At 34.3% G+C, this 13882-nt stretch overlaps 1 protein-coding gene across 1 annotated transcript; it reads left to right on the top strand.

The window, feature by feature from the left end:
* The first annotated feature begins 6829 nt into the window (after positions 1-6829).
* Positions 6830-12191, top strand: LOC126779861 (cholesterol 7-desaturase nvd). The gene is made up of 7 exons (XM_050503980.1): positions 6830-7058; positions 7294-7479; positions 7966-8138; positions 9298-9403; positions 10024-10148; positions 10857-11027; positions 12027-12191. Exons 1-7 carry the CDS (start codon positions 6830-6832, stop codon positions 12189-12191), a joined length of 1155 nt encoding a protein of 384 aa, XP_050359937.1.
* Positions 12192-13882: the final 1691 nt, after the last annotated feature.

Here is a 13882-nt window from a genome sequence, read left to right as displayed (position 1 = left end):
TTTATATTTTTCAAATTAGTTTTATTTTTATTTAATCTGTGCTCACCTTACTAATTAAATTCTTTTCAATAAAGCTTATCTGTGATAGATCGTTTATGCGTCATGACATACGAACGACATTCGATATTCTGACGTCGTAATTGAAAGGACAGTTCAGCTAGTTTCAGTATTAATATTTAAAGGTTTACGCTGTTTCTGGATGTCCGAAAAAAATGCGTTGATTGAATGATTGCTGGATCTCGGGTACGAACTAAGTTTGTACGTATGTCATAAAGCAGTAACTAACGAGTTCTTGCCGGTTCTTCTCGGTTGAATTCACATTCCGAAACAGTAGCGCTTGACGATTCATAAGAACTTGTAAAAATCTATTTGAATAAAAATATTTTGATATAGGACGCGACCGAGCGCGTTATTTGAGAAAGTTATCAGTTTATATATAGACACGGTACTAATACTCTGTAAAATATAACATTTTCATTAAAAACCACAGTTAGTAATTACAGGCACAAGGGACATAAAATCTTAGTTCCCAAGGTTGGTGGCGCATTGGATATGTAAGCGATGGTTGACATTTCTTACAATGCTAATGTCTAAGAGCGTTGGTGACCACTTACCATCAGGTGGCCCATATGCTCGTCCGCCTTCCTATTCTATAAAAAAAAAAAAAAAAAAAAAAAAAAAAAAAAAAAAAAAGTTAATAGTATTTGTTTTTTTTTTAGAATAGGAAGGCGGATGAACATATGGCCCACCTGATAGTAAGTGGTAACCAACGCCCATATACATTGGCATTGTAAGAAACGTTAACCATCGCTTACATCACCAATACGGCACTAACCTTGGGAACTAAGATGTTATGTCTTTTGTGCCTGTAATTACACTGACTCACTCACCCTTCAAACCGGAACACAACAATACCAAGTACTGCTGTTTAGCGGTAGAATATCTGATGAGTGGGTGGTACCTACCCAGACGAGCTTGCACAAAGCCCTACCACCAGTAAGGTTTTAACACAGCTTATAAATGTCAACCGTGTTTTTTTTTATTTTTACAGACAGGTTTCTTTATAGACTTTGTTCTTATCTATTTGTCGTGTGTTTGTCTGAACGAAATTTTCACCAATGGACGAAGTGATGAGGCTTAGGTGTATAATTAAGGTTTTGTGTGAATTGGCTGATGATGATGAAAGATTTGAAAGATGTCGGAAAAAATCGTACCGACTGAGAGCTTTACTGGCGTGGGCCGCTTAGACAAGTAGTTATTATGTAAGAAATATTAACCATGGCTTACATCGACAAAGCGCCACCAACCTTGGGAACTGAGATGATATGTCCCTTGTGTCAGTAACGCTTCAAACCGGAACACAACAATACTATTACCGAGTATTGCACAAAGCTCTCTAGAGCTTAAATACTAAAAGTTCACCTTTAATATTATAATAATATCCTGGGACATTATTCATACACGGCCATCTAATCCCAAAAAAAACAGAGCTTGCACTATGCAAATCAGACAACTGATATAATAATAATAATGTCCTCCAGACCGATTTCGGCCACGGTGGCCAATCTCAAGAGAGATTAGCCAACTGCGCAGGAGACATTATAGTGCACAAGTGTGTCCGCAAACTCAGGTGCACTCTCTATTTCCTTACTCGCATAACCCGACGGGATGGCAATCCGACACGACCGGAAAGAGTTTATGCGCAGGACCAACGGCTTTACGTACTTTCCGAGGCACGGGAGTGTACACACTTCCAACTTTCAGGCCCCAGGCAGCTACTGAGAATTTTCTGACAGTAAAACCCAATAACTTTTTATTGGTCCGACATGGGAATTGATACCCAGGACCTCCGGGTCAGCGGCCTTACATCAAGCCACTACCCCCATAATACCAACGAGGCATTCAATTATTATTATTATTATCATCTATATAATCGCGTTTTGAGTAATGTTTTACTCATTACATTTTTTTTTAAAACGATTTACGCTGATATGTTTATTATTATTATTTATTGTTAGGAAAACAAACAGTTCCAAAGTATACATAAAATTAACAATAAAAAATCACAAATCAATATGTCTGTACAAAGATGTGAATCAAAACCCATTACATAGCAAATTGTTGACACGGTAACAACTAAGATATTATTATTACTAACAACAAATAACAAGTAATATTAAAATGCTGATTAATTAAAATTTTATGAAATTAAAACAAAAATACCAATTCAGTTGATGAATCAAATTTAAATTATATCTATAATAATATTATAAATGCGAAAGGAACTCTCTCACTCTCTTCTCTCTCGTCTCTTTTTGATTAAATTTGGCATGAAACAAGCCTGAACTTCGAGGAAAGATTAGAGTATGAGTTTTTATATGCCTAACGCCATTTCCCCAGACACGCAGGCAAAGTCGTGGGCGAAAATTAGTCTATAATAGTCGGTTTTAAAGTCTGTTCAAAAATTTTGATTTTCTGATTATTGATTAGAATTTCTCTTAAGAATGCTATCAGCTCCTCTATCAACGTAATTCCGATTACCTGGATGCCAGAGATAAGTTGCATGAACATTTTGATTGGAACAGGCTGCCTGGGTTTGGTAGCTAATATGAAACCGCGGATCCCGAATTCCTGAGTTCAAACCCTAAGTCGGGCTGATGTAAAATTATCGGGGTTTAGCAGCCCGAGCTTAGGGAAGCACAAAAGACATTGCCAGCTGAACTCTTTCTGGTCGTGTCCGATTGGAGCCCTCGGATTAAGAGAGCGAGAGAATACCTGTGTTTGCGCAGTCTAGTCTTGCGCAAACTCTCGAGATAATCTGCGAGAACTCTCAGGGCCGTAATCGATCAGGAGAACATTATAAACTGTATATTAATACTGAAAAACATATAGCGCTGAAATGGCGGACAATAGTCGTATATAATGTAATATAACACGATCTTCCGTGTTATATATACTTGACCTTGCTATGTATGTATAATTTGAGACCACGTTAATGTATTCGTCAACATATAAACATGTATCAATATGCAAAGAGGAAAATACTTGCGTTTTATTTTTATTATATATATATAGGCTTGGATGTAAGTAATGTTTTTTTTAGAGTATCGGTAGACGGAAAAGCATATGGGCTACCTGTAAGTGGTCACCAACGCCCATAGACATTGGCATTTTAAGAAATGTTAACCATCGCTAACATCGCCAATGCGCCAACAATCTTGATAACTAAGATGTTAAGTCCCTTGTGCCTGTAATTACACATGCTCACTCACCCTTCAAACCACAATACAACAATACCAAGTACTGCTGTTTTGCGGTGGAATATCTGATGAGTGGGTGGTACCTACCCAGACGAGCTTGCACAAAACCCTACCACCAGTACTAAATTTTCTGAAATATATAATATATCATTGAATGAACACAAAAGAAAACAATATTTATATATGTATTTGGTGGATATGCTGGCTTATTAGGCAAGAAATCATTTTTTTTTTATTTAACCATTGTATACAGCCAAAATGATCCAGTAAAAACTTTTACAAGAAAAGACTTTTACTGAATTTTTGGAAAGCGTAACATACAGACAGCGCTACTTTTGCGTTTATAATATTAATATAGAAAATTGTAATGTGATCGTGACATACATATGTCACGATCACATTACAATTTTTGCAGTTCTTAGAATTTCATAGAGAATTCGAAGAATTTTGGCGTCGGTAATAAAAAAATAACTCCTAATAAAATATTTGTTAGTATATTTTTTTGTATATTGAAAAATGGATTTTGTGAATGTTTTTTTCGAAATTCGAATTAGTTGATTTTTTTATTAAGAAATGTCCCAAATGTCGATGATCATAATATTTAAAGGCGAATATGATAAAATAATGCAAGATTATAAATCGATGTCATATATTTTAATAATTTATCCTAGGCTGATCGTCAGTTTGCAAAATTTTGATGGTCTATTATTAATAAAATTAATTAAAATTGGCTGAATGACTGTGGGATGAAACCACATTACCAAAAGCAATAAAAAAATGACAGTCAAATTACTTAAATGATTATTGTAATAACAAATTAAGAGTTTTGAAAGATGGGTACGATGCCAATAATAATAATTAGCGATTTAATGAAACGAATAACACGCCTAGGGAATGAAACGACCGCTTGCAGACTTTTTCAAAGATAAATAACATCACTATATATACACTGAAAAAACCGTTGGTACCTTTTTGACAAATTATAACAAAATGTAACGCTTCTATTTTGAATGAAAATAGTTTATTTAATATTAATTTTTTGACGACAAAACATTGAACCGCTTCGCTGCGCAAAAGCGCGCGTTCTCGAGCAAACGCTTTCAAACGCTTGCGATAATTTATAAGAAGCGATACCAATGTGTCTTATACTATTAATAAGGGTCTAATTGACTGTGATTCCGCAAGGAGAAATGCTATGTAAATACTACGCAATACTTAATAATATAACATATACTTAATTAATTTAAAATAGGTAGGTAGACTGACAAATGGGTCACCACTACCCATAGAAATTGGCTATATAAGATATATTAAATATCCACTAGGTCGCCAATGCGCCACCAATATTGAGAATATGTCTTTTGTGCCTGTAGTTACTGGCTCACGCACTGCTCAAAACGGGACTAACAGAACCGGAAACGGCCTTGTTACCAAATGACTTAATTATCAAAATTTTGTTTTTTTTTAAAAAAAAAGAGCGAAATGTAAAAAAATGTTAAAAGATTTTTTTTTTTTTGATTAATTGTTACACGTGTAGGCACGACTTTATGATGTTTTATAATGTTTAAATTGCAATTTGAGAATATATTATCTATAGCGTATAATAGAATGCACATATTGATTCAAATATGCAAGTGCAGTATGAAAGACTTTGTTAGTGATAGATTAAAGTACCACGTGTGAGTAGCTTTCGTATTTAATCTGCAATCAAATAGTGACGTTCTGTGTTGTTCCGGTATTGGTGAGTGAGTCAGTGAAATTAGAGATAATGAATATAACAGTAATAGGCTAGTTAATGCATCAAGAGTATTTGTGAGTTTTAAAAAACAAGACGGCCATGTTTTTTTGGCTGTCTATTTATTCGTCCGGGGTTATCTTCAAAACAGCTAAAAATTACAACAGCGAAATGCTAAATTATTATTAGTAGTGTACTACCAAGGTTTAGTTTTTACTAGCTTCCGACCGCAGCTACGCCCGCGTTTGAGGGAAGGGGGCAGATTTTATTAGGAACAGATAATAAGCTATCTTTATTTCAAATTTCATTAAAATCCGTTCAAAAGTTTTTGCACGAAAGAGTAACTAAGATCAATCCTCACAAGCTTTCCATTTAGAATACTAGTATGATTTCATCAAAATCGGTTGAGCCTATCAAAAGTTATTACAAATTAAAGTTTACGTAAATTTTTGTTGTCAAATATTTTTAAGCTTATTAATACGAACATTCAAAATCAGAAGTGCGTACCCAGATGGTTGGTATCCATCCACAACAATACCGCTACTTTACATGGAATATAATCATTATACCTTTTAAAATTGTCACTTAGTAAAGAGTTAGACTGCCTCGTTGGTCTAGTGACTTGATGAAAGGCCGCCGACCCGGAGGTCCTGGTTTCAATTCGCGGGCCAATAAAAATTGGGTTTTCTGTCAAAAAATTCTTAATAGCATCCCGGAGTCTGGAAGTTGGAAGTGTGTACACTCCCGTGCCTCGGAAAGCGCGTTAAGCCGTTGGTCCTGCGCCTGAACTCTTTCTGGTCGTGACGGATTACCGTCCCTTCGGATTATGAGAGTTAAGGAATAGAGAGTACACATATGCTTGCGCACACACTTGTGCACTATAAAATTCTTGCGCATACGTCCACGGCGTCTAATCTGCCTTGAGATTGGACGAGCAAACGTCCTTCCCCTAAAACGCGGACGAAGCCGGGGAAAACCAGTACTATATATAGCATAACATTTTTAGTCAGTTTTTATAGATGGGAATTTAGGATTTCTTATTACTTATCTATTGCAGCAACACTCGACAAGATGTCCATATTAGTTCCATCTTTGGCCACGCGTTAAAATATCCTTGTCAGATTGTAATCGGAATTTGAAAAATGTAAATATAACATCCAATTAAAGCAGGTTAATTTTTTTTTCAGATATGATGTTAAAGGCTTGATTGAATAAGGCATTCCAAGATGGCGATTAGCGATTTAATCGAAAATGTAAACAACTGTCAAAATACAAAAGATGAACTTTTTATTTCGACGAAATTAACGTTCGGCATTCTTTGTTCGATATTTGAATTCGTGTTTAAATATATCAAAGTTTTATTTTTCATTTTATTATTTTTTCTTATTTTATACATTCTGTATAAATCGTACTGGAGTCCTGTGTTTTACGCCAAGGTAAGAGTTCTAGTATAATATTTAAAACCTCTCCACTAATAATAGTTAAATATAAAACGATAAATTAATATTTATTTAAAATTTGATTCTATTTAAATTAAAGGTATTAACTTTCTTAAAAACAAGCTTAAACCCAACACAACTTCAACACTATTTCAATGTACCTAAACAAATCAAATACAAAAATATCTGAGCCTGAGAAAATTGCTATAAGGTTATCTATATATCATTTAAAAAAAAGCTATTCATGTTTTTCAATTTAACAGGAAGATATAATGGTAATTATAAAAAAAAATACTTGTAATTTTATTAATATAAATAAAAATGAAATTATTTTTTATGTGATCGTTGATATAATGATTAGCATACGTCTTAGATTGATAAACCAAAATGCATTTATGAGCCAAAATACAAAAACACATTATTGTACATTTTATTTCCAGGAATTATCAGAGGTTGGGTTTGATCACCTTCCGAAGGGCAAAGACAGATCGTTACATATAATAAGGGCACAAAGAGCGAGAAGATTTGGAAGCAAGCTACCACCTCCCTACCCAAATGGGTGGTTTGCCCTGGTAGAGAGTAGGGACTTGAAAGTCGGTGGTGTTGTTGCTGTAGATGCTTTGGGTAAGAAATACGAATTTATATAAAAATTAGAGATCCACGAAACCGGGTTGGAAAGAAGTTTTTTAACGCTATTTGTTATGTACAATACATATTTGTGGCACAATTATATAAATATACGTCTGAGAGTAATTAAGTAAAAAATGTAGGAAGAAAATAAAATTGTAAGTAATAATGTTTTTTCAAAGTTATAATGCGTGAATAAGGTCGTTATATGAACTATTTATTTCTTGCACAGGACTAAATCTTTGCGTCTATCGAGGTGAAGATGGAACAGCGAGGGTAGTAGACGCCTACTGTCCCCATTTGGGAGCGAATCTAGCGGTTGGGGGTAATGTTTGCGGTAATTGTATCGAGTGTCCCTTCCATCAGTGGAAGTTTGGAGAGGATGGGCAGTGTGTCAGTATACCTCAAACGGAAACAGGTGAGCTTTGTTAAAACTATAAATATTATAAATAACCCTTTGCTGCTTGTAATATTTAATAAGGAACATTATTTTTCACCATCTCTTCACCAATGACTTTACCGTTGATATAATAGTGCTAATCTCACAGTTTGGGAGGTTTATTTTATGTGTTTATTAATAAAAGTCTTTAAAATAGCTATTTAGTCTCACTTTTTAAACCCAGCAAATGCCTATATTCCTCTTAAGGAGGAGAGGCTAATTGTATAAATGGAGAATGGTAATATATTGTCATCTGACACAGGCAGACATTTTTCACAGTGTTTCCCTCGTGCTCATAATGATTTATAAATACAAATTGTTTGTGCTTACATAAAAAACGTAGTTGTCAGCAAGCTCGAATTTTCAGTTAAGATTTAGATGAGCCTAAATATTTTTATATATTATATATTTTTACTCATATCTACATTGCATACTTTTTCTTTACCCTTATATTGTTGTTTTTAGTACCCAAAGGTATATCAATAAAGACATATCCCTCTATGGAGATTGATGGATCAGTATGGGTTTGGTACGATGTTCAGGGACGACCGCCGTTCTGGACTGTTGAGGAGTCAGACGAGACGAAGAACTGGGGGTACAGAGGCAGGAATGAGTTTCTCGTCAATGCTCATATTCAAGTAAGTTCAATTGTTATTGGAATAATTAATTATATTTCTTTATCTATATACATATATAATAAAAGAGCCGAGATGGCCCAGTGGTAAGAACGCGTGAATCTTAACCGATGATCGTGTGTTCAAACCCGGGCAAGCACCACTGAATTTTCATGTGCTTAATTTGTGATTATAATTCATCTCGTGCTTTACGGTGAAGGAAAACATCGTAAGGAAACCTGCATGTATTCCACCAACCCGCATCGGAGCAGCGTGGTGGAAAAAGCTCCAAACCTTCTCCTCAAAAAGAGGAGAGCCTTTGGCCCAGCAGTGGGACATTCACAGGCTGTTACGGAATATACATATATAAAAATGTGCGTCTGTTTGAGATTAATAGACTTCTTTTACACTGTTGAAGCGGTCACCGTGAATGTTACCACATATTATTTTGTCATCGATTAAATTTTTATAATATTTGCTTTGTTGTAATTCTAGATTGCTCTACAGTACTTTTTATACACCGCTCAGTCGATCGCAATAGTTTTAGTTCTCAATTAATATTTTATTGTAATGATCCTTAAATAATATGCTTTTTTTATGGTATAGGTTGGCGGACGAGCATATGGGCCACCTGATGGTAAGTGGTCACCAGCGCCCATAGACATTGGCATTGTAAGAAATGTTAACCATCGCTTACATCACCAATGCGCCATCAACTTTCTGAACTAAGATGTTACGTCCCTTGTGCCCGTAATTACACTGGCTCACTCACCCTTCAAACCGGAACACAACAATACCAAGCACTGCTATTTTGCGGTAGACTATCTGATGATTGGGTGGTACCTACCCAGGCGAGCTCGCACAAAGCTCTACCACCAGTATAAACCTATATATTTTGCAAATCTTCGTAAGTAGATCTTTCTTTAAACATAAATAATTAGGATTATGAAAATTTTGATGTAGTTATCTTAAGATCAGTACGTATATAATTAAAGGTTTAGTTTGGTTTTAATATGAAAAATATTTATAATTGAAATAGGTTATTAAGAATTTTATTTCTATTTCACCTGTAACACGCCTTGTCATGTACTTTAGGAATAAAAAAACAAGCAATTCGTTAAATTAGCTTTTATTATAGCATATAGATTGTTTTTTTTTTTTTTGTTATATTTGCGACTTCAAGGAAATACCAGAAAATGGCGCTGACGTGGCACATTTGAACGCAGTTCACAATATTTCGTTACTAACCGATATCGGATACAAGTACCCGTTTTTAAATAATATTATTGGTAAGTAATTAAATAATTATAATTATAATACGATTCCTATGATGTCTGTGGATGTTGTCACTGATTAATTTAGGAAGATGATATATATATATTGTTAATCTTATTAGCTTGCGCGATTAAGTAACTATTTTCTAAGATTAGTGTATTTGCTTATGTTAAAGCTATTTAAGTTACCCGACAACGTTCTAAGCCGATGCCCACAGGACACATCAAAATGAGCTTATCTCATTGAGCTCTCACGTTGGTTGAGTTTCAAGCGTCAGCCACCCAACCAGTGACGCTGTCAGTGTCGAGATCAATAGGGCCAACAGTAATAATCAATTTAGAAAATATTTAGTTATTTAAATGTAGTAAATCGATGATTTTTAAAGCAACCTTTTATTTCGGATTTTGGGTGCGTAAACACCCTAAAGAGTAAGAATATAACTCAAATTCTAAGTTGGCACAACGATAACATAAGGTATATTATATTCATTCCAATAGTACCATTAATTATCTTGCTACTGTCAAAGTTAAGGGACTTTCCTTAAATTCGTTCCTATCAAAAACAATATGGACTTAAAGAGTTAGATAAATGTTGAAGTAAGATTGATTTTTTTAATGAAACATCAATTTTCCAGGTTCCCATAAATGGAGTGCGGAGTGGTCTAAGGGTGAAATAGACCACTTGGCCCACATTAAAATCGCTCACCAATATATTATAATGAAGTTCGATGTGTTTCCCATCAACGTAACGGTACATCAGGTAATATGATAAGACATATACTATGATAATTTGATGATAATAGGGATAGCCAACTGCACAGTAGCTATCCTAGTACACAAGTGTGTGTGTAAACGTAGGTGAACTCCCTATTCCCTCACACTCTTAAGCCAATGGAACGGGAGTGTTAACGCCGCCGAGTAACTACTACTGGGAATTTCTTAATAATAAACTCAAATTTTTTTAATTGACTTGACATGGGATTTGATCCCAAAACCTCGGGATCAGAACCTTTATGTAAGACACTAATTAGTAAGACTGAAGTTATTATTATTCAATATACGAGGCAGTAATTATATGAAAATATAATAATAATACTTTATTGTGTACCAAAATAAAGAAAAATAATTTTCTAACCAGCTGTACAAAAAGGTGGTCTTATTAATAAAAAGCAATTTCTACCAGACAACCTAAACGTAGAGGAGAAATATTACTGCATAAATAAATAAAGACGCAGGTGGTATACTATAAAATATTTATCATTTCTAACATAATCAATGCGCCACCAAACTTTGGAACTATGATTTTACGTCCCTTGTGATTGTAGTTACATTGGCTTACTCACCCTTCAAACCAGAACACAACAATACTCTAAGCATTGCTGTTTGACGGTTGAATATATGATGGTAAATTACCAGATGGGCTTGCCAAAAGCTCTACCATCAACTTAAAAAAATTATCATTCCTCAGATAGGTCCTGCGCATGTGCGACTACGCTTCTACTCGCCACTCGGTCCGATGACAATCATACAATCCGTGACGCCGATAGCACCGTTGGTGCAAAAAGTCGTCCACAGGGTGTACACACCGCGTTATAATGCAATCCTCGGCGCTGCTCTAGTGCTTATGGAAGCTTATCAAGTAAGTAAGCAAGGATTTTCCTAATAAAGTCCCATCGCACGTTATACCAAATAAAAGACGAACGAGTGCTAGGCCGAAAGAAATCTAAGACCATCATATCCTATAGTACGTGTGACCAAATGAATATTATTGAATTCTATTTTTAACTTAACTTTTTTATTATATAATCACTCTTAAATGTTATATTATTTCATATTATTTACTGCAAAATATATTCGTTACAAGAACTTATTTTCAATCGAGTACCGACGCATCTAGTTTTTACAGATTATTTTAGTAAATTAATTTATTTGTATATACATTAACATTTTATTTTATATATTTATATACACATTAATTATTAATCTAATTAATTAAAAGTCAGCCAGTTATATAGGAAAAGATATATTTCAACGGTTAAAATTATTGGAACAAAGAGAATTTTATTTTTATTTTAAAATTATATTTTTCATTATATCCTTTATGTATCATTATGTACTTTTCGGATAAAATAAAATATCTATATATACTTTATTATATACGGTATATAAAAATAGACAATTATATGTAACATAGTCATAGTCAGAAATGTTTTTCGCAAATATTTATTTGCTTTTATTTATAATATAACAATGGCTCACAATATGTGTTCTCATAAAAAAATGCAAATCAAATCAAAAGATTTGTATTCAAATACTTTTGAACTGTAAAGCACAAATAAGTTTGGGAATCGAAATGTAAGATTCTCACGAGAGAACCTGATAAGAAATTCAGTTGTTATTTCTTTTAAAAACATAAAAAGCCAGCCGTTTTTAATATAACATTTAATACAACATTACTATAATTTACGCCTTTAAACGTGTGCCTCTTATAACGTTATTATTTTATGAGAATGAGCCAAAATAACTTTTTGGCTCATTCTCATAACAAATTACTCTCTAATATCTCAACCCTATCTGTGGTATATTTTATACGATTTACACTATTTTGTGATCCACAATTAATTAATTAATTTTACAGTTTGCAAGAGACGTGGCTATATGGAACAACAAACGGTACGTCAGTTCGCCCGCCTACGTGAAAAACGACAAAACAATACGTACATTCAGATCATGGTTCTCACAGTTTTACAGCGAGCAAAGTGTCTCTTTGAAGGATGCTTTGCAAAATCCATTAGATTGGTGATTTATAATCGTTATAAATTGGATATAACTTAAATTTAAGTTATTAACATAAGAGTTTGTCAAAAAAAAATACAATATTACTGCTAATTATTATATATACCAATCGGGTTTAAGTATCCGTAATCAAGAAAAATTATCGTACAATAATTAATAATTAAGCCAGAATAAACACAAGCCAAAACTTAGATACCATAAAATCATAAAAAAGTAAAACTATGTAAGTAAAAGCCTGTGAATGTCTCACTGCTGGGCTAAAGCTAAAAAAATAGAGGAGCCTTTTTTTGAGAAGAAGGTTTTTTCTTATTCCGCCACGCTGCTCCAATGCGGATTGGTGGAATACACACGTGGCAGAATTTCAGTGAAATTGGACACGTACAGATTTCCTCACGATGTTTTCCTTCACCGTCACGAGATTAATTATAAACACGTGTTCTAACTACTAGGCCATCTCGGCTAGCTAAAGCAGAGTGGAAACGTGCTGAATAAAAACATAATTGTCAGTAAAATATCAGGCAAGAAATCACTAATATTAAATTCTAATATATAATGTTGTAAAATTGATTGTTACTTTCTTTTTATTAAAGGTTGAAACGATTTCAAATGGTTCCAATACATTGATTTTTTTGTAACTGTAATGTAAAATAGCAAAAGTCAGATATGAGCCCAAATGCATTTTTAAATTCTAATCACAGGACAAATTTTTGATTGCCGTTATTAATTTAAAGTACAACTCATGCGAAGAGTTCAAACTACTTTTTATTTCGGGTCGGTTGGCGTGGTTGGTAGATACTTGCCTTTCAGGCCAAAGGTTGTGGGTTTGGTTACCAGGACAGACATTTGTGTTCATGAACATTTCTGTTTGTCCTGAGTCTGGGTGTAATTGTAAAATGTGTAATCTATTTAAAAAAGAAAAGTAGTATATGTAGTATATCAGTTTCCTGGTTTCCATAGTACAAGCTCTGCTTAGCTTGGGATCAGATGTCCGTGGGTGAATTATGTCCCAGGATATTATTATTATTCCGTGCTAACCAATTGATTAAATATGATTAAGTAAAATATTAATAGTGAGACACGACAAGTAATCGATATTCTTTGAACTTGATATGTTGATGATCTACTAGCTTGGTCTTTATTAAACACTTTTAATTTGTATTTGTATTTTGGTCTGCCTCTTTGGTCTAGTGGCTTAATGTAAGGCCGCAGACCCGGAGGTCCTGGGTTTTTCTGTCAGAAAACTCTCAGTAGCAGCCCGGAGTCTAGAAGTTGGAAGTGTATACACTATATACGGATAATGAGAGCTAGGGAACAGAGAGTGTGTTGAGAGTGTGCGTGTTTGCGCACACACTCATGCACTATAATATGTCCTACGTAGTTGGCTAATCTCTCTTGAGATTCGCCGCCGTGGCCGAAATCGGTTTGAAGGACATTATTAAACATTTTTAAATTTCATTTATATTTCTACACAACTTCTAAGTTCCAAGAGATTGATGCCGGGGTGCCACAAGGATCTGTCCTGGGCCCCATGCTCTACACGTTGTACACTGCTGACCTACCGCTAACGCCAGGGATAACCACAGCTACATTCGCAGACGACACCGCAATATTAGTAAGTAATAAAGACCCAAAACTGGCATCAGAGAACTTGCAAAAGGGCCTGAACAAAGTAAACGAATGGGTCCAAAAAAGGAAAAT

Source organism: Nymphalis io, chromosome 30 (genome assembly GCF_905147045.1).
Source record: "Nymphalis io chromosome 30, ilAglIoxx1.1, whole genome shotgun sequence".
In the NCBI taxonomy this organism is placed as follows: Eukaryota; Metazoa; Arthropoda; class Insecta; order Lepidoptera; family Nymphalidae; genus Nymphalis; species Nymphalis io.
Note: the sequence above shows the minus strand (reverse complement) of the source record. Positions and strands in the feature narration are given on the sequence as shown.